The sequence below is a fragment of the Hydra vulgaris genome, chromosome 08 (genome assembly GCF_038396675.1).
Source record: "Hydra vulgaris chromosome 08, alternate assembly HydraT2T_AEP".
NCBI classification, from domain to species: domain Eukaryota; kingdom Metazoa; phylum Cnidaria; class Hydrozoa; order Anthoathecata; family Hydridae; genus Hydra; species Hydra vulgaris.
Window position 1 is genome coordinate 40,425,001 of NC_088927.1, and position 21,361 is coordinate 40,446,361.

General features: G+C 27.6%; 1 protein-coding gene across 1 annotated transcript; it reads left to right on the forward strand.

The window, feature by feature from the left end:
- Nucleotides 1–11,217: 11,217 nt before the first annotated feature.
- On the forward strand, nt 11,218–20,823 carry LOC136083837 (uncharacterized). The gene is made up of 6 exons (XM_065803709.1): nt 11,218–11,341; nt 11,606–11,817; nt 11,897–12,001; nt 12,949–13,122; nt 13,322–13,494; nt 18,919–20,823. Exons 1-6 carry the CDS (start codon nt 11,320–11,322, stop codon nt 19,016–19,018), a joined length of 786 nt encoding a protein of 261 aa, XP_065659781.1. The 5' UTR covers nt 11,218–11,319; the 3' UTR covers nt 19,019–20,823.
- Nucleotides 20,824–21,361: the final 538 nt, after the last annotated feature.

The window sequence follows — 21,361 nt, forward strand, 5'->3', positions numbered from 1 at the left end:
ATTTGTCAAGCTAATGAAGAGAGTTCTGGCGATGTATTTGAATGCAATTTCCACGAATCAAGAATCAGAAAGTCTTTTTTGGCATCAGGGAGATATTCATACAGGCATATTTTGCTCAAAATAGGATTCATTTCAGATGTTGGCTCTTGTGTTTCAAGTCTGACGTTTAACTTGCGCTTCAGTTTTGAATTAGGGGACAAATCTGCTGAAAGAACTCTGGCAACAGGTTAGCACTCAACATTATCCTTAACCTGTTAGGCTAACCATTCTTTTGTTGTTTGAAACTTTTTGAACAGCTTCAAGTGAAGTCCCTTTAAAGCAGGATTTAAGTAATTTGCTGCAGCACTCAATAAATTTCCAGTGTGACAAAGACGAAATCTTTTTTCAATGCAGCTTTTCATGTTTTTTGCATACAAGACACTGTAGCCATTTTTTCCATCCGTCTCAATAAATTGATCAATTTTGTCATGGATTAAATAAAAAGAATCGGCGACAGTGGTAATTGTTGGAATAGACTCAGCCGACCACGTTTCTGTTGCTTCTTTAAGTGGTGCTAAAATTTCTACTGCTCCCTCAAATGATTTCCACTGTGATGCACTGATGGTTTTTGAAGAAAAAATATCTTCATTTGCACATAAGCTGATAACTGCACTCTTTAGATGTAGGACAGAAGCCATGCAATCCAGTTCACAATTCCATCTTGTTTCAACAGATTGGCATAACTGTCTAAAATTGACTCCTTGAGCGTCTGATTCTGATTTAAGCAACTCAGCTGCAACTTTTGACTGGTGAGTTAAAGAAGCCAAGTCTTTGCATGTTTGCAACACATCCTCCATTCCAGCAGTCATTCCAAATGAGTCTCGAACTGCACATTGTAAAATATGATTGTTGCACAAGTATTGGTCAAGGCGCTTTGACAATTTGACTGCAAGTTTTATGTTTCTTGCCTGGTTATTATAGCTGGATTCTTTCTCAGAAGAACTAAAATTAGTTCTTCTAAGAAAGAATTCAGTTTTCCTTCAATTAAGATACCTTTGTGTCTGCCTGTGAACCGTTGGGCATGGGGTGTCCAGTGATGTAGTCTCCAATTTTCGTCAATTGCATAAAAAGTCCGAGAGATGTAGCTGTCCTGGGCTCTAGAAGTCCAAAGGTCAGAAGTAAATGCAGCACTTTTTAGATTTGGCGTAATCTTCGTTATTATGCTCTTCATTCCAGCTTGAACTTCTCTTGACCAAATTGAAAGCTTTCTTGAATATGTTGTTCTGTGATGAAGGCTCAGTCGAGAGTTTGCAATGTCAAACAATTTCTCGAAACCTCTTCCTTCGACTGCTGAAAAGGATGCCAGATCAGTGCTTAAGTAATCGAGTATTGCAGAGTCAAACTGTTTTTGAATGGAATTGTCTTTGTCATATTTGGACTTTGTTTCAAGCATTTCGATCATGGTTCGTTGTTTCTTCTTAGGAGCAGGAAGAAGAGAATCGTCAGTTTTTTCAGAATACTCAACGTAATCTTAGCTGTGTTTTTTTTCGAGGTGACGATGAAGTCTGCTTGTGTTTCCATCTTTTGTTTTCAAAGACTTTTTGCACGCCTTGCATTCAGCACCGTCACTTGTTTTTTGAAAATATCTCCAGATTTTGTTTTTTTTTGGTGACATTTTTTATTCGTTGAAATGAGGCAAGAATATTTCTTTTCAATATGAACAATACGTGTCAAGTTGAATTCCACTGGTAAACTAATGAAATTAAGTCGAAAGTGCACCATTTTAAACAAAAAGTTTTTGTATTTAAAATCTAATTAAAAATATTTAAAATCAAATTAAAATTTTTTAATTAGATTGTTAAAAAAAATCTAATTAAAAAATCTAATTAAAAATCTTAAAACTTTAATTTGTTTTTGTCAAAAACAAATTAAATTTTTAATTAGATTTATTAAAACCACGGAGTCAAAATATTATTTAATTAAAAAAACAAACTATTAAGCATTTTGTAAATTATAATAATTTTTAATTTGGAAAATAATTTAATATTTAAGTCTCGTTCTACTTGTCGCGAGAATTTTCTATTTCTCGTTTCTCACGAGAAGTCCCATTTCCCACGAGAAACGAAAACGTGACGAGATCTCGTTCATGGTTAGTTAAAATAAACAAGAAGTGAGCAAAAAATTATTTATATATTGCCCATATCCAATTCAGGCTGTGTTGTATTTATATGCAATTTTTATCGTGAGCAGGCGTGGAATGATGGCTAAGAACTAAATGTAATGACTTAATGGAAGATAGGCTAAAGATTATGGGCTCACTCATAATAGTAATATATACTTAATAATAGCACATGCAGACACGTTTTTCTTCTAGAAGAATGATTATGTAACGGCTGTTAAGAAAACCACAATTTTTTAAAATTCTTTTTATAATCAGCGTTGGGTTCAAATCACCGGTATAGTTTTCTCACCAGGATGTAAACTGTTGTAATTGAGGATTTTCTCTGTAATAAGTATGAGAGGTATGTTAACATTATAGTAATATTTATTTTAAATAAATTTCTAAATATTTCATAACAAAAGTATTTTTTATGGCTATATTGAAAGCAATCAGTTAATGAGTTTTAAATACATGCGTTATGCTGATGATATTGGAATTCAAGTTGAAGGATGTGGAAAATTTTCTTTGCGATATTACAAAGACAACACAGAGCAAAACTATGTAATAGATTTTAGTAATGAAAGCAAAATGCCTAGCTGCACTTGCATTGATTGGAAAAGGTCATGTTATCCTTGCAAGCATTTTTTTTTTGTTTTTAAAAAATGTCCGTGTTGGAACTGGGAATTAATCTCTCTTTATTATAGAATGTCTCCATATCTAAATTTAGATATTGATTTTGAATTTGACAAAGCAAATACCAAAGGATCTAATGATAAACTAAATGCAACTACTTATGCAAGCGATATTTCCAACAATGAGCATAAACAATCCTGTACTGGCAGAATAGAAAATGGTGAAGTGTTAGTAAATGCTCAAAATGGAAGAAATACAGGAAAGCAATCAATTACTAGTAAATCCATGAGAAGTTCTTTGAGTGAAATACAAAGGGTCAGTTTTCTTTCTGGTTTTGCACGATGGTCATAGTCACTGGGTTGCCATTTCAACATATAGATGTAAACCTGGTGAGGTTTTCTTGATAGACAATCTGTTTCATCATGTAATCTTGAAATGCATGCATAACAAGTTAACTATGTGTGTATTACCGGTTTAACAGCAGTCAAATGGGGCAGATTGTGGTGCCTTTGCTATTTCTTTATTTATCATATTGTTAGCACAAAGGAAAGGATATCTGCATAGAACTTTTTTGCAGTTGTAGAATGCCATGGAATCCTGCGGAAAATCAACTGAAAGAGAAACAAATGTCGCAGTGCAATCGCTGTCAACAGTGGTTCCACAGAATGTGTGAAAACATTCCAGACTTGGTCTTTTCTAAAAAGAGTCGAAGAACACCATGATATTGTTATTGCTGTGGATACGCAGTTTGATAGATACTTAATTAAGTATTGTAGTAAATATCTTAACAATGACAATTTAAAAAATCAGAGCGTTTCTCCATATGGTTTTAGATGTCAGACTAATATAAAGTGGGGTATGTTTTTCTTTTAATAATAATCCTTCCCCATCTTGCATTTTGACTGAAATTTTGATATGTTTTTGTTTGTTATGTTTGAGAATAGAGTTTTGTAACATTTAATTTTTAACTAATTGTTTCAAAAGGTAAGATTTTTTAATTTCAGGTAACAATAAGAGTATTTCTAAGTATTGGTAATTTGTTAAATATTTATTAGCAGCAAATTTGCTGTACTCTATTAACCCTGTAGATAATCAGCTTTAAGTTTTTGATTTGTGTATGTTATATACATAAATAATACATTTTCTATTTGCATCAGTGAAAATATTTTGATATGTTAATTTTATAGGTATATATTTTAAAAGTTTATTTTATAATTATTGATTTCGTTCTTCAAATTTATAAATTTCTTTTTGTGCATCATCAAACAGGTTTTCTTAAATTTATTATTATAAGCAAATCACCACATATATGGGTATAGTTTGATATGATCCGATTTAATTTTAAAGTTAAACTGCAAACCATTTAAGAACACTAACAATTTTCCAAAATAATTTTTATGACCTTAAATCACTTTTATTATAAATATTTAATATATTTTTATTCATATTGCATCTAAGAACTTTTTGAATTGGTTAAGTACAGTGACTTCTTAGCTGTGAAAGTATTATTTTTGAATATTAGTTTATGTTTGAGGATTTTTTGTTTTTTTTTGGTTTTAAGATGACTTAAATGCTTCATGGAAATTAGTAATGTGTGACTATTATTTTTTATCAACAATGCTTTAAAGATTTTATAAGCCAACTATACGTTGTATTATCGTTATGGTATCGTTGTTTTGGTGTACGTTGTTTAGTTGTGGTATGGTTATTTTGGTGTATTTGCAAAGATAATTTTTGAGTAGTGAGAAACTTATTTCATTTTACGTTTCATGGATTGATTCAGTATTATTATTTATCTATTTGATGATTCAACTAGGGTCCAGTTATTATTTTATGCATTACCATTTGTTAACAAATATCTCTATATAATAATACTGAACTTAATGTTAATGTTAACAATACCCCTTTTTAAATTAAAGAGCTCCTTTATGTGTTTTTTGAAACATTGATTTCGAGAAAAGTTCTAATTTATTGTTATATTCTAAAGTTCTAGTTTATTGCTATATTTCATTTATTCAATTATTTCATACATTCTATATATTCAGCTATATATTTTAATAGTGATATAGAACTCATGTTGTACCTGTGACTTTTTCCTTTACTGTAACGTCAGGGTTGACTCAAGGTTCTATCCTTTGTCCTCTAATTTCTACGAAAATTCAACTAAAAAAAATTCATCGACTAAAATTTGTTCTGGTGTTCCTCGTCATTCAATTAAGTCTCGTCCTTATACAGTGTCTGTTCCTTAGTGCTCTCAATCTTTTGAATGTTCTGTTAATTGTTATCATGCTCTATAGTCTTCATCTTCAGTCTCGTATAAAACAAAAACAGAAAATCATTATTTATGTTTAAAGATTTTAATTTAGTAAATTTTTATGATTTTGAATTTACTTTTTTAATTATAAGCCAACAGTTTAGGAAAAAAAGTTAAATTCGACACAAGGTAATACTTTTGATTTTTGGAAACATTAAAAAACTAGTTAATGCTATTCGTCACGTTACAGCTACTCATATTAGGCTAAGTGATTAAAAATGAGCAATTGCTCTTTTTACTCAGTAGTTCGTCAGCTTTACTAATAATAACTTCAGCAGTTTTTTTCATATTTTTATTCAAGTAAAGTTTAGCAATTTGTTTTAATAGCTGTACTTTTGACTTCTATTATAATTTGTATATTTAATAGCTGTACTTTTGGCTTCTATTACACGATTTGTCATTTTGATTACTGTACTTATGGCTTCTATTATGTGATTTGTACTTTAGATGGTTGAACTTTTGGCTTTTATTATATTTTTTGTATTTTTAATAACTGTACTTTTGACTTCTAAAGTAGGATGTGTATTTTTAATAGCTGTAGTTTTAACTTTTATTACATGATTTGCACTTTTGATGGTGTATTTTTGGCTATTGCATAGTTTGCTCTTTTGATAGCTGTACTTTAATAGATGTACTTTTGACATCCATTACATGATTTGTACATTAGATATCTGTTTTAAATTGCAGTATATAAAATAGCGAAAAGCTATGTCTTTCATTAGCAAAATAGAACATGTCATGTGAGATTTAACTCACACTATACGTTTGGTTGTACTGTTGATATACGACAGATTTTTTTCTTTAGTCTTCAACAAATTTGCTTAAGTTTTTATTCACTTAAAGCTGAGCTATTACTGAGTAAAATCAATTGCTCATTTTGAGCAATTGTTGACCCAGCCTATAGAAAATAATAATTTTTGTTGCACTCATAGTAAGTGATTTGGTTTTGATGGCCTATTTGCAGAGTAAGGTTACTCGTTTTTTATTTAACAAAGATTTAAAAAAACTTTTGTCTTATATCAACAGTACGATCAAACGTATAGTGTGAGATATCCCTTTCATATATTTTATATCCCTAATCATTTATTCTATATCCGGAAAAAAAAATCTCTTTTAGAAGTCAAAAGAACACAAAGTAGATAAGAAGATGGTTGCTAAGGACGTTGCTATGTCTGAAAAATTTTTTAGTCTTCCAAAAAGCTGCTTAAATCACTATTTATGTTATTGTTATTAAAAAAATAGTTTTAAAAATGTGTTCCTCATAAAATTTTACATCAAAAACGATAATAATATTTTTTTTGATTCTTTTCAAAATATGTATTATGTACCACCTTATTATAAATATTAAAATAAAAAATTCGAATACGTAAGAAGAGCTAGTTACTCAGTTACTCATCGAGGAATGAATAACATTTCAAGAAATGATTGCATTAGATTTTTCGACTATGTTAGACAAAATGCAGTCAAAGAAATTAGCAGAGAAAGTTTTTAACAAAAGTTATATTGAAAGCAAAACTAATTTACTGATCCTATATATGAATACGGTAATGAATAGTGCGCATAGTTACGCCTAATGTTAGTGTTGTTAATGACGGTTCTGTATTCTGTAAAATACACCATTTCTTAGTTTTTAAGTAGCTTCTTGACTTTTTTATGCGCGGGTACATTTGCCATGCGGTCTTTCGCAAGCAAGCAAGCAAGCAAATTAGAGCTGATATATTATTATTTTCGAAAAGAATTGATGTTGTTCATTGTTTAAAATAGAAAATTCAAATAATCGTTTGTTTGTTGTTGGTTGTTTTTATTTTTCTAATTTTTATAGCCTGTTTTCATTTTTTAGAAGGAGTTTATAACTAAAATTTCTGTTTAAGTAAACTGTTTCAGTTTTGTCGTTAGTCTTTTTAGAACATTTTAAGCAAGTATTGTTTTATTTTCTGGAGCAATTAAGAGGAGCTGATGGCTTTTTTAGTAAGTTCAATTCATTTTCTTATTTATAGATGAAGATTATTTTTTGTAGAAAGAATAATGCATATAAAATTTTATTTATGTGTTTAATATGAAAGTTAAATAGAATAAGATTGCTGTTTGTGTTTATGTAAGTTTATATACATAAGTTTGCGTTTATTTCAATCTATTTTATATTGCTCTATATATATATATTATATATTTTATATTCTTAGGAAAAATAATAAGGAATAGAAAAATAAAAAAAAATTCTTCTGGAAATTGTCTAAAGAATGTTGTGTTATGCTTCATTTTAAGGTATCTGAATATGTATTTATTTGAAATTTATAATTTTGTTCTTTAATGGTTTCATCTTTTTCATTACAATGTTGTAAATTGTAGTCTGCATTCTTTGTTACATTAAAAATAATTTATGCTAATAAATGTCGTTTTATAGCTGTTAAAGGTTTGCTTACATGTTTATCTTATGCTCAAAGTTAAAAAGTTTTTGATAAATATGTGTATGAGATGATTTATGTAGTTTGATAAATACAAGTATGTAGTGATATATATAGTTGTTTTATAAATGTGTTTATATAAATGTGTTTTTATAATAGTATGAAATGTATTTTATCCAGGGATGCGAAGTCCCAAAAAGACTCCAGCTTTTTGTATCTACTTTTTCCAAGTCTGTAGTGTCCAGAAGCTCTAAACAGGTTTATTGACTTATTATCTGCTATAATAATTTCATGAGATTTGATGACTTGAAACTTATTGTTTATAAGCCAGGAGTCATTGCCGCCATAGTACCTAAGAATTCTGGGCTAACAAAATGATTGTTCCTCTAACCTAATAGTCTTAATTTTTTACCTATTAGTAGTCCATAAACTTATTTATGTTTTTAGTGCTCCTGTATACCAAAAACTAGGATAAAGTAATCTTTTTGTGACTTTCAAATCCGGAGTCCTTTTTGGTACTCTGCATCCCTGATTTTATCTAATGTGTACATGATTGTTAAATGAGGTGTTTTTATATGTTATATAACATTTAAAAAAATTGTGTTTTATAGTTAGTATAACTATAACACACAATATATTTGAGATATAGATCTAGAGCAAGATTCGTCAACCTTACCAGTCAAGTGGTGTTACTGCTTTAGGTCTAAGTGTAGTCTAGCCAATATAACTATTCTGAAAATACATAACATCTTTAATTATTTTTTGTGTAATGTTGTTACCTTTGACTTATCTTTATGTTAGTGTCTGTTGTTAAAAATGATTAATAGGTAGTTTCATTACTAGAACTCGCTGCTTTTATTTCTTAATATAAATACATTAATATAATTTCTTCAAGCAGAAACATAAGTTAGTGACTTTTATCTGAAATAGCACAGTGAATATTATTATTATTAGTGCGCATAGTTATACCTATTGTTCGATATTAGTTACAATTCTGTATTCTGTAAAATACACTATTTCTTAGTTGGATAACCGTTGGATAAACTGGATAACCGACCTTTGTCTTCTGAGGTACAGATATTAAAATTTAAAGTTTTTTTTAGTTTTGGTTTAGTTTATAGTTAATTTTAGTTTAGTTTTAATTAGTTTTAGCTTCAGTTATCTTTTATCTTACTTTAGACAACTTCATCGAAGAAATGAGGGGAATAGGTAAAAAAAATTATAGTTAATTATTTATTTATATGTAAATATAATTCTATCAATTATTCTGAGGTATATTTTTTGTCTTTAGTGTCTGGTAGAAGCATAACTGGTAGGGCTGTGTTTTAAATTTTATATATTTTTTACGGAGAAATATGTGCAATAGGTGAAAGAATTATTTAATATAAATATGGCATTTTTAAACTGTTTGCATTTTACTCATATTTTTATTAAAATTAAATTTCTCACAAGTTTAACTTTTTTTAATTTACTTTTTTTTAATTTATTTTTAGCATCATCTTCATCCTGTGAAAATGGTGAGGTTATGCTTTATATTTTGATTAAAAAAATTGTAAATATTTTTAAATTTTATTATATCCTTCTATTTGTAATTTTAGAGTCGTTAACATTTGAGGAATACAAAAGATATCGCTCCCAACACCCAGGGCTTCTCTCAAAGAGGTCCTTCAATAAGTGGCAAAGTAATGGCGGTACGTATGAGCCATCCTTCAAATGGAGGGCTCATCCATACCGGGGTGTTGAGAGACACCGAAGAAAAAACAGCAACCAAAAGGTTGTAAATATCTTCTATCAGTGAAGATATTTATAACTTTTTTGTTGCCGTTTTTTCTTTGATGACTTTTTTTTATTTTTTTTAATTTTGTAATTTTTTTTTTAATTTGTAATTTTTTATTTTTTATAATATACTATTGTTTGTATTTGGTTTGTTTTTGTCTTTTTTAATTGAAATTTTATTTGTTTTTCACCAATTAAACTCAAATATAGTTGAATTGATTAAAATTTTTCTAATAAAATTATTATTTATGAAACAAACATTTTTTTCTGCTTTTTTTGAGTCCAAGGTTGATATGGTTTAGAAAAAAAAAATTCAAAAATATTAGGACCTGTCAAGAATTTAAATTCCAAAGAGGACCCTCAAGATCTCATCAAAATCAAAAAATATTTTTTTACTTTTATCTTATAATTAATAGACATTGATTCGTGTCTCAGTGATATTGGTTTTTAAACTCCTTTTTTTTTTTGCTATGAAAATCGCTCCACCCTAATACACATGTTTGATTGTAAATCGACTTTTTTTTGTTTGAAACGTATTTGTACTCAATTGCTTAGTTATTTATAATAAATTTATTTAGATGTGTGCATTTATCGTTTTAAAGACAGTTTCCTTTTTTAAAGAAACATGTATCAAGGGGATACCAAAAAATTAATAACTCATAAATAAATTACTTCACTTCATGTTAATCTTATTAATTAAAGTTCATGTTATAAAAAATATAACAAGAATTTAGCTTTAATCTTTCGTCAATTTAAGGCATGATGAAGAGTTATTATTTTGTGTCAGTAACTAAAAACGTATTGTGTTGAACTTAGTAATGTCTAGGAAAATGGTTCGGCCATACACTGATATGACCTATGTCAGTTGTAAATTACTCAAATAACGTTAAATATTTGGTAAATTAATTTATTTTAATTTTACAGATAGTTTAATTTTTTAATTTGAAGGAGTTTTTCTTACAGGGTATTAGTTAAGGTATCGCAACTTTAAATTGTGGAAAACAGCCACTATAAATTAACAGACCTACCGAAACCCGTATTACGGGTTGCTTTCTGCTAGTTTATATAAATCGTATATTTTATGTGATTGTATTGTTAAGTTGTCATTTTTATGAATGGATTAAAAAAATATTTAAAGGAATTAAATAATTTAACAACAACATTAAAATACTTTTAAAAGGGCTAAAAAGCCTTAAAAAATCTGTATCATCTAACTTTAGTAAAACCTACAAATAGATCGTGGGCAATATTTTGTTGGTTTAATTTACAATAATAATAACGTGAGCTTTTTTGCCTTTTATCAGATAAACTGCAACTTTTTTAGGTAAATATTTTAAAATTATTTAGTGCAAATAACAATAAAAGTAGTTTAAAACAATAATACTATACTATGTACTTTATCCTATGTGCGGATTTTCTAGATAAAAAGACATGGTTGTAACTATACCAGAGCCGGAACCACAGTTTTCACTACTTTCAATAAACTTTTCATGAAATTTGAAATCTCGAAAAAATTTGAATCTAAATATTTCAGAAAATCATGGTTAATATATTTTCTTCCCACCCAAATGGTTGGTGGGCTGTTTATTGGGTTCCTCTTATTTCCAAGCTCAAATTACTGCAATTTTTTGTAACAAATCTGTATTTGACATTAGTATTAAAAATAAAAATGTTATAAAATACGATTATATAGCACACATTACAAAATTTAACTAAATACGCATATGAAATACAATAAATAATTAAAACTTGTTCAGTTTTTGGGAAATTCTAAGAAACAAACCAATATAAATAATGAAAAAGGATTTACAAGAATATCTAGTTTCAACGACACGAAGGAAAACTACGCATTAAAAATTCGTTTCTTCTCAGTAAGTTTTTTTACGTGAATGAAGGTGGTTTCCTAGTTACCTGGGAACATTTCTAAGAAAATTTAACCGGTAATTCCCTTCATTCATTAATATTATATAAAAAGTGAAAAAAACGAAAAGAAACGAAAAAGATTAAAAAATTTATTGCTGGGTGCAGTCTGCAACATAAAAAACAAGAAAGCAATGCTTATAAAGCTTCTTTTAGGTAAAATGATAGAAAAATACATATCTCATGTGTAATAAAATTGAAAAATTTAGTTTTGTTATATATATATATATACATACATGTATATATATATATATATATATACATGTATATATATATATATATATATATATATATATATATATATATATATATATATATATATATATATATATATATATATAAATATATATATATATATATTTATATATATATATATATATATATATATATATATATATATATATATATAATAACTTTTAGCAACATTGGTTTTAATACTTGTAAAGGCAAAATCAAAAATGCTGGATCAAAGTAAAGGTACGCTTTCTACAAACCCACTGAATTCCAAAATTATTCCGAAATGCGAAAAAAAATCGTGCACGGAGGCTTTGAAGAAATTCCATAGTTTAACAGAAGATTTGATTATGGATAGGTATTATTTTGTGGCTGTTCATCGTCTAAAATGCTTATTGGTAAGTTTTTCAAAATTTCAGAATACATTTCCTCATATTCTTTTTAAAACTTTTCCATTTAGAACCTATTTTCTTTTAGGTTTTACGGCTAACTAAACACGACTCGACCTTAAATGATTCTGCTTGTTCTTACCACACTACAGAAGGTTTCATTAAAAGTCCAAATGTTAAATCGCTGACTTCGGTAAGAACTTTTGCTCCATTATCATAGGTGCTAATGGATACCTTTTTAAGTTGTATTGAAATGCAATAAGTATACATGAACAGAGCAGAACGGGGCTAATTGAGAAATTTTTCAATAAACCTAAGATTGCCTTAAGTTTACCGAGCTGCTCAACCTGCCCCAAAGAGGTAAACTTAGCAAATGAGTTGAACAAGTTCAGCAATCGACAAATAAATCAGTAAGCATGGTATGGAATTTAGATAAATCATCAAAAAACTATTGATATTATTATAACTATAACAGTAAGCGTGTTTTTAACTTTATTTTACACACTTTAGTGACGTAAGTAAGAGAAGAGAAAAAATTAAATAGTAAGAAAGTTATTGAATTATTTTGATACAACAATTGCTAATTTAAAAACATTATATATAATGTACAGCAATATTTTTTTTTATCAGAGGTATTTTTTGCGTTTAACAGTTTTATTCGTTTTTTTCAAAGTTGCTCAACTTACCTCAATTAATTTTGGTCCAAAACAGAAAAAGTACCCGTACATCTTACTCGACTGCAATTTAGTAACCTTTATTATTTTTATTTTTTTGTTTTTATTTTTTTGTTGCAAATTGCGTTACCATTCTATTTCTTTAATTTCTTCATTAGATATTTTGTCATGCAATGCTTATTTTTCAATATGTCTAACTTGTTCCTATGCTCAATTAGCCACGTTCTACCTTTAACTATAATGCTTGCCAAAATATCTGTTTTCTTAAGACTTAATTATTTGTATGAACTATTATTTTTGAAAAGTTTTATTAAACAGTTTTTCTTCCTGTGATATTTTTAAAACCTCAAAATTTAAAATCCCAATTTTATACTGGAACTATTTATATCTAATAATCATTTAAACCAGTTAAAAATCATTTGAATAAAGTTAAAAATATCTAAATAGCAGAAACACGACTTTTTAGGATATTTCCGCTCTTCGACTATATGAAAACTTATTAGATAAGATTCTTGGAGAGTTATATATTGTAATGAAACATGAAGCAAGTATTGAATCTGGTCAAAATTTTATGGTGACGATGTTACAAATATGCAACAGCGTAAAATCGCTTTACATGCGAATTAAAAGTATCGTAGAGGTTTGTAAATATTAAACAAATAACATAGTGTTTAAAACTTGTTAACAAAATTTTCAGCAGTTTTATGTTTGCATTAACTTACAAAAGTAAATGAGCTACCAGTATTTTTAGTTACGCCAAAAGCTGGATATAAATCCACTCAATGTCTTTATTTATGATGAAGAGGCAAAAATTAAAATATGATATGCTTTTAATTTAGATATTTTCGGAATGTAACTGCGAAGTACTCAATGAAACAAAGGAACTGTATATTCAAAGCTACGATGTCTTGACAAAAAAGTACAATCATTCTAAAAGCATGTTGATCATTCTCAAACAATTAGAAGTTTTAAAAAAGATTTTTAAGGAAGATTTTTGGGAAAGAAAGAAAAAGTATGTTTTATGCGACACTTTTAACTTCAATTAAATAACATTATTTGGTGCCGTAAAATGAGGTGACTTTGGCCAAATTTAATATCTTTTTTTTTTTAAATTTTATCATAAATGGTTAATATGTTGAAATAAATTGCATTAGATGTGCATGATGTCGAAGAATTAAATAATCTAATTAAAATAGTTAAAATGAAAAACAAAAAAATTATACCTTTCACACTTTTTTTTTAAATTTAAGGATGAGTCAAGTCACCCCTATACTGGTGGTGACTTTGGCCATTAAACTGGCCTAAAACTGGCCTAAAAGCAAATTATAATTAATAATTAATCATTTCATATTTTACATATTCACAAATACATTGATATTAGGTGATATGTTTTTAAGGCAATACAATATTAAAAGCAACAGCTTGAAACTAACTTACAAATTTATTCAAAATATAAATCACAAAAAAACCTTATTAATATTTAAAACTCAAAAAACTATGCATCAAGCATCAAACTAACAGCGCTAGAGTTATTTAATAGATTATTTGTAATTATTTGTTGTTCAAGAGTGAATACCTTGGTTTTTTTACAACAGCCAACAGTTTTTCTTTGTCTTATTTATATTTATAGCTCTTTGCATATTAGCTACATCAATTGATGATACACTTTTTCCTGGGACAACTGAGACTTTTTGTTGTTTTTTATGAGGGTATATAATCATTACCTCTAGCTTTAACTATGAAAGACTCAATGAAAAGAGAACCTATTTCTACAGTGACATCTTCATTTATAAACGTTCTTTTAGGAAGTCTATCTAGCACTTGTTTTCGATCAAGTGGGTATAATTCAGTTTTTCTGAAGCCTTTCTTCATACTTTCACAACCAGGTTCTTCAATTTTTTTTCACGAGACATTTAAGCAATGCTAGAAACTGGTCATTTGGAATTGATGAAGCCTTACCTTTGCCAATATGCTTCCAAGTTGTAGATATATTTCTCCACTGAACTTTCATAGGTCAAAAATATGCAACATCCAATCGCTGCATTAAATGCGTGGAGCTAGGAGGAGGTGCAATAAACTTGATGTTTTTTTCATCACACAAGGGCAGTGTATTTATATGTGACGACATATAGTTTCCAATTAGAACTCATTTTCAAGATGCTTTTTTAGTTCAGGTAACAATAAAGATTTAAACCAATCTGTAAAATAACTGGAGTCAAACAGTTCACTCTTTGAGCGGTTACAACATGCTCCTTTTTCTGTCTCTTTTTTATGCAAGTTGTCCACATTGAACCTGCTTTATATACAATCTATGGAGAAAGGATATGCCGTTCTGCATTACCACAACACATAAAAGATGTAGCAGACTTTATGTTTTGTGGTAATTATCCTCTCAGGTTATTTTGATCCTCGCTTTATTATTACTAGTTTATTACCAGGGTCATCGGTTAAATTAGTTTCATCATAATTCCTCATGTTTGATGGAGGAACCCCTTCTAGTTTAACTGGGAATCCAAAAGAAGACATATTTATAATATAGTTTGCAAAAACTTCTTCTTCAATTTTGCTAAATATTGTGCAACCGCCTGGTTTTTCATTATGTAAACCTTTCAGTTCATTCTTTAATTTTGATTGAGGAATTTTAAAGGTTAAGCAAGCATCTTTTTTTGTTAAATTACCACTTCTTACTTCTTTTAAACATTTGGTCAATGTTTCGTGGGTGTATGGAATATAATCACGACTCCCAGCAACACTTTTATATGTTCTTGTCATAGTTTCTTTGATATAAATATGATTATTAATTAATATTTTGTTCTAAAAATATAAATTGAAAATTAAACCAATAGTCTTATACAAATATTATTGTCACACTTTTGCAACACATAAATTTAACAATTTTTATATGCTCTAGGGGAGACCGGGGCTAGTTGGCCGCAAGGTAAGTTGATGAATTGTGTTTATCTTTACAGCCTTTCATCAGAGAGTGACAAAAATGACACAAAACCTTCCTATTTGACCATATCATCATTCACTATAGCATTGTCAGGATTCGCGCATGCACATGGTAGATAATAAAATTTATGTGTTTTTTGGACAAAAACGTAACTTTTGGAACATTGCTTCCTTTTTACTTTACGAAGAAAGTAGTTGGTCGTATGAAAAAAATAGTTGTAAAAGTCACAATTGCTTTACTATACCTTGTCAGACTTTTTTTCACAGTTGCCGTTTTTCAAGATCTATAGACTGTTCATTGAAAATAAGGCTTTTGGGGTAAATTGACAAAATTTTCACGGGTTTAGTTGGTTCAGAGCATTTACTATGGAAAAAAAGTACATATTTTTATAAAATTAATTTTTTTTTTTTTTAATTTTTAATATTAATAAAAAAACTTACTCTTACAAAAAAATTAAAAAAAAAATTTTTTTAATATTTTATTTCACAGATAAAAAGTAGATACTATATTGGCTGTTATTCGAACTAATATTTAGTAACAGCCAAAACTAATATTAAATTTTTGGATTAAATTTGTTGCCAAAATTATAAGTAAAGAAATTTCTATTAATTTTGCACTTAATAATACATTATTAATTATTTTTATAGTTTGCGCCAACTTACCTGTGGTGGAGTAGGTTGGCGCAATTTTTTTTTTTTTTGAGGGCCCAGGAAGGCCTTAAGTATTTTTTTTTGTAAGTGAATGCAAATTTTATCAGTTACCCAAATTCATACTCTTTAAGACTACACTTAAATACTTTCAAAAAAATGTGCTGTTTTGGCTACAGAGCTCATAGAGTAAAAACCGAGCCAACTAGCCCCGGTCTCTCCTAATAAAAAAAGAAAAATTATATCAATAGTTTTGCAAAATACAACTAATCTCATTAATAAATAAACAGAATAACTTTACTTTTGTGATAAACTTAACCTTGGAAGAAGTTGCTGAAGTGCAAAGTAGTTTTTAAAAGTTAAAACTATTTTTTATAAAATAGCCAGTCACCTCCTTTTGCGGTATTGTTCCAATCGCTAACAAAGCAGTATGACGTTTTTCATACCAGATGTCATTTTTGATATAGTATTTAAATGCAACTTTGATGTGAGGATATGATGTCTGTGATCATATTTTAATCTAATTTGTATTATAAACACAGCATATTTTTTTTTGTAAAATTTAATAAATATATATTTTTCTTAAATTTAAGATAAGCATGATTTATATATTAGCAATAATGAAATATTCACTGTAATCGTTTTTTATTTATTTGTTAAAAATAATGTAAATAGTCTTAATTTTTCTTAGTTATTTTTTTGAAAAAAATCTCTTTTTATTACTGTTTATTTACCACAAAGACATCATAAAACTACGGGTTACTTACCACAAAGAAATTATAAAATCTTACTTTTAAGTCGGTCATTTCTACTTCAAAACAAGTATATTCAGGGGCGTCCGTTGTACCCATGTTGGCCACCGATTTAATATAAAAGTTTTGTTTTTTTTGAGAAGTAAAGCAAAGCCAAAGAAATTTATATATATATATATATATATATATATATATATATATATATATATATATATATATATATATATATATATATATATATATATATATATATATATATATATATATATATTACACACACTTAAAGATTAAATACATGGACGCCCGCAGCACCCGTTTTCAGCAACCATTTTAAAAAACATTACTTTTTGTAAGATCAATAATATAAAAACTACATTAACTAGATTTATTCAAAGTCATACAAGTATATATTTACAATATATTGGTACCTAAATAAATTACTATTTACTTTTTTTGTGAAGTTAAATTTTTAGTTCATTTGTTTTTTATTTATTTGTTCTTATTTATATAATTATCTTTATATATTAATGCTGAACTTAATAGTAGCAATAGTACCCCTTTGAGCGTGTTTCACATAAAACCCTGGCAGCCGATGCAACCGAAATAATGGTGAGAAAGTGTCGCAGAACTTTTATTTATAAAAGAATGTGAACAAAATTGTATGCAAATATCTAACTTGTGTAAAAATTAAATTATGCAATGTTAAAATATATTTAAACATATATCAAGTTTTACAGCTTTACTTTTACTTGAAACTGCGGCAACATCTGGGCAGGATTGAAAAGTCTTGTTATTTTTCAAAAGGAATAACCTATTAAATAAATTGGAATTTCAAAAAAAAAAAAATGAAGTTTAAAAGGAGGCAATAATACCTACTTAGTTTCAGGTGAAGGTATTATATGTGGAATATTAAATTTTTTGTATAGTCATTGAAACTTGTGCCACGGACACAGGTCCTTCCGTGATACAAGTTTTAAATGCCTATAACTAAAAATTTTGAATTCCGCTATCAATGTCTTTTCTCAAAATTAAATAGATATTTTTAGGTACCCCTTCTAAACGTTTTAATTTTTATTTTGAACTTCCAATTTAGTTTACAAAGGTCATTCCTTTTGAAAAACAAGACTTTTCAATCCTGCCCATCAATTTAATTTATAGAGTTTATTTACCATTTTATAAAGTTTTTTGTTTATGAAATAGCGTTAAAATTTTTCACTATAAATTCACCTTAGTAGTCGATGTGGTTACCTCACAGAGGTACTGAATAAATCATAGCAATGAATACATACTGAATAAATCATACTAATGCCACCTTTTTTTTTTTTTTTTCAATTTTTTTATTCCAAATAAAGCATTTTTGAAGTTCTATAGATGTTATATACATAAAATATATAAAGATGTTATCTACTAACACAAACGATAGGAAAAGAATTTTCAAAAGGACTAAAAATATATAAAAACATCAAGAAACGGGGAGAAATTTGATGCGCTTTTGTCATGATAGAGATAATTATGATTTTCATGTGCTCAGGTAATTAGTTCTAATAAGCTACGAATGATCTCATAAAATAGTTATGGTCTAAAACATAATAAGGAAAAAATTGAGACAGTCTTGCTATTCTTGCTAAAGACGATGCTGATGTTTAGGCAAAAAGAAGAAAAAATAAAATAACCTGTCGCCAGGAAAACCTAAAAGACCTTTTTTTTAAAAAAGATATACATGACTTTTTTTAAATATTGATGATTGTGCCCCTCCAATTTGAAGTCCCTGGCAATTAATCAACGTAATCCGAGCGGGTTCCCAAAATTAGCGCAGCTTTATTATATAGCATCTAAAATAGTATATTATAACTAATACGTTAATGCAAAGTTGTTATGCAAAATGCAAAAATGATATACAAATATGTTAAGGCAAAATTTGCCTTAACATATTTGTATATCATTATACAATAATTTTTTTTTTTTTTTTTTTTGTTCTTTTATCTTTACAATGTTGTGATTCTATCTATATAACTGATAAAAATTTACAATATTTATAAAATATATAATGGTTAGAAAAAAAATAAAATCTCACAACTTTATAGATTACAAAAAATAGAACTGCACGGTATGATTATTATAAAAAGAACTTGGAAACTTGCAGAAGACCAGATGGTCTTGCCATCAAGAAACCGCTTGTACTAGTAATATTTTTGGTATTTTCGTTTTTACATGTTTCTAGTTTCACAAAATATAATGGTAAATCATTTTATATTGGATTCGCATATAATAAAATGTAAGATAATAAATAATTGATAAGTGCTAGATTTTTTACACATAAATATATGATTAGGCATAAATAAAATTATTACTGATTTATATATTTTTTATATTAATATTTGTTATTGGAGTTTTTTGGGATTTTTGTTTCAACGTTAATTTTGGCTCTAGTTTCAGTATTATTTTAGTGTAAGTTCATTTAATTGTTTATATTTAAAAAGAATTTTTTTAGTAAGATTTTCAAACAATATATGTTATCTGATTTTGTAATTATGGCATTTCTGGATATCATTTTATTATAGAGATAGGGACAGCGATATGAAATTGTGAAACGCAATAGTTTTGTTTTTCTAAACGTTATATTAAAGTTTCCTACTTCTCGAGTGTCATATCTATTTCTATTGCTTTTAAAGAAACCATTTGAGAAATGTGATGGGACAAGCCCGAGTTTATATTTCAGCATAAAAAATAAGTTTAGTGCATTAAGGAGTTTTATCAAAGGTTCAGCATGCGTGAATTTGTCTTTTTATTAGAAATTTTAACGGCATGTTTTTGACGTCGATAAAGTGATTTCAAATTGGATTTATTTGTACTTGCCCATGCTATATTACCATATGTATAATAGGTCTGCATAAATAAGAAATAAAGATGTTTTAGATTTTCTTGGGATTACATTGGTCTAGCTTTGTATAGCACGCCAATGTCTTTGGCTATTTTAGTATTTAAATTGTCAATGTGTGCTTTCCATGAAATATTTTTGTCAATTAGTAAACCTAGAAATTTTGTTATTGAGGTTCTTTCAAAATTTTTGTTTTCTATTTTTAGCAATGGTAATATATTCGGTATATTTTTTTCTTTTTTGGTTGGGATGGAATAAAATGTAATTAGTGTTTTCTGTGTTTAAAGATAATTTATTAGATTTTAGCCAGATATTAAGTTTTTCAAGTTCGATGTTCGTTGTTTCAAAGAGTTCTTTAATAGACTGAGATGAATAAAATAAATTAGTATCATCTGCAAACATTATTACATCAAGTTTGTTTAAGACTTTTGGAAGATCGTTAATGTATATTAAGAACAATAAGGGAGCTAGAATGGAACCTTGGGGAACGCAACATTTAATCTTAAGCAATTTTGAACAGATATTTTCATCAGTATTAACACATTGCTGTCTGTTTAGCAAAAAAATTTTAAACCAGAGTAATGCAACATTTTTTACGCCATATTTTTCCAATTTTTTGAGCAGGGTAGCATGATCAACAGTATCGAATTCTTTCGATAAATCTATAAAGATTCCTAGAACAAATACTTTATTAACTAATGAGTAACTGATGCTATTTACAAGATCTACGATTGCATGTTCGGTTGCATGTTGCTTTTGAAAGCCGAATTGTTTTGTATTTAAGATGTTGTTGTTTGTTATATATTGGTATAATTTATTATAAATTATTCGTTCGAGGAGTTTTGAGAATACAGGAAGAATTGAAATTGGTCTATAATTGTTTAGTAAGTATGGTTCTCCAGTTTTATATATTGGTACAATTTTTAATAATAACGATTATCTGCCTAAAGGCAAGGTTTTGAAAGAGGCATAAACTTCCTATTAAATGCTTTTCTGCGGTGCTCTGTTCCAAATGCGTAAGTACTTCTTGCGGCACCTAAAAAAATAAAAAAAAAAAAAAAGATTTAAGAAAACTAACTAAAAATTACAATTCTTTTTTGCCTAAGCTTGCTTTGTTATACTTTACTAAAACTTAAAGTTATACCTTGAATTTTTGTATTTATGTTACTGTATATAACAAAATTGACAAGAATGAAAAAATACGAAACGTATTGTCATATACAAGTGCATAATTTGAAACTTCGATGTTAGGTTTTTTTTTGACCTCGATAATTTCTGATTGCTAAAGTTACGTCATCTTCTTTGTAAAGCGTTACACACTAATGCAAGTGTAATAAGTGAAAACATCTTTAGCATATGTTGAGTTTGCAGGCGGTATATTGCACAATCGTGTATAATATATGCATAAACAATTACAAGTCTTTTTTGCTATATATATATATATATATATATATATATATATATATATATATATATATATATATATATATATATATATATATATATATATATATATATATATATATATATATATATATATATATATATATATTTATATATATACATTTTTTTGGCTTGTCTTTTATTTTATTTTATTTATTATTGCTCTGTTCTTTAAGAAAATTGAGCACTCTAATTGTAAAATAAAC

Excerpts from the sequence above, each read along its gene's own strand:
- LOC136083837 (XM_065803709.1), top strand. The coding sequence starts at position 11,320 with ATGCTTATAAAGCTTCTTTTAG. Across the intron at positions 12,002-12,948 it reads ATGTTAAATCGCTGACTTCG|GATATTTCCGCTCTTCGACT; the intron begins GTAAGAACTTTT and ends ACGACTTTTTAG. Across the intron at positions 13,123-13,321 it reads GAATTAAAAGTATCGTAGAG|ATATTTTCGGAATGTAACTG; the intron begins GTTTGTAAATAT and ends CTTTTAATTTAG.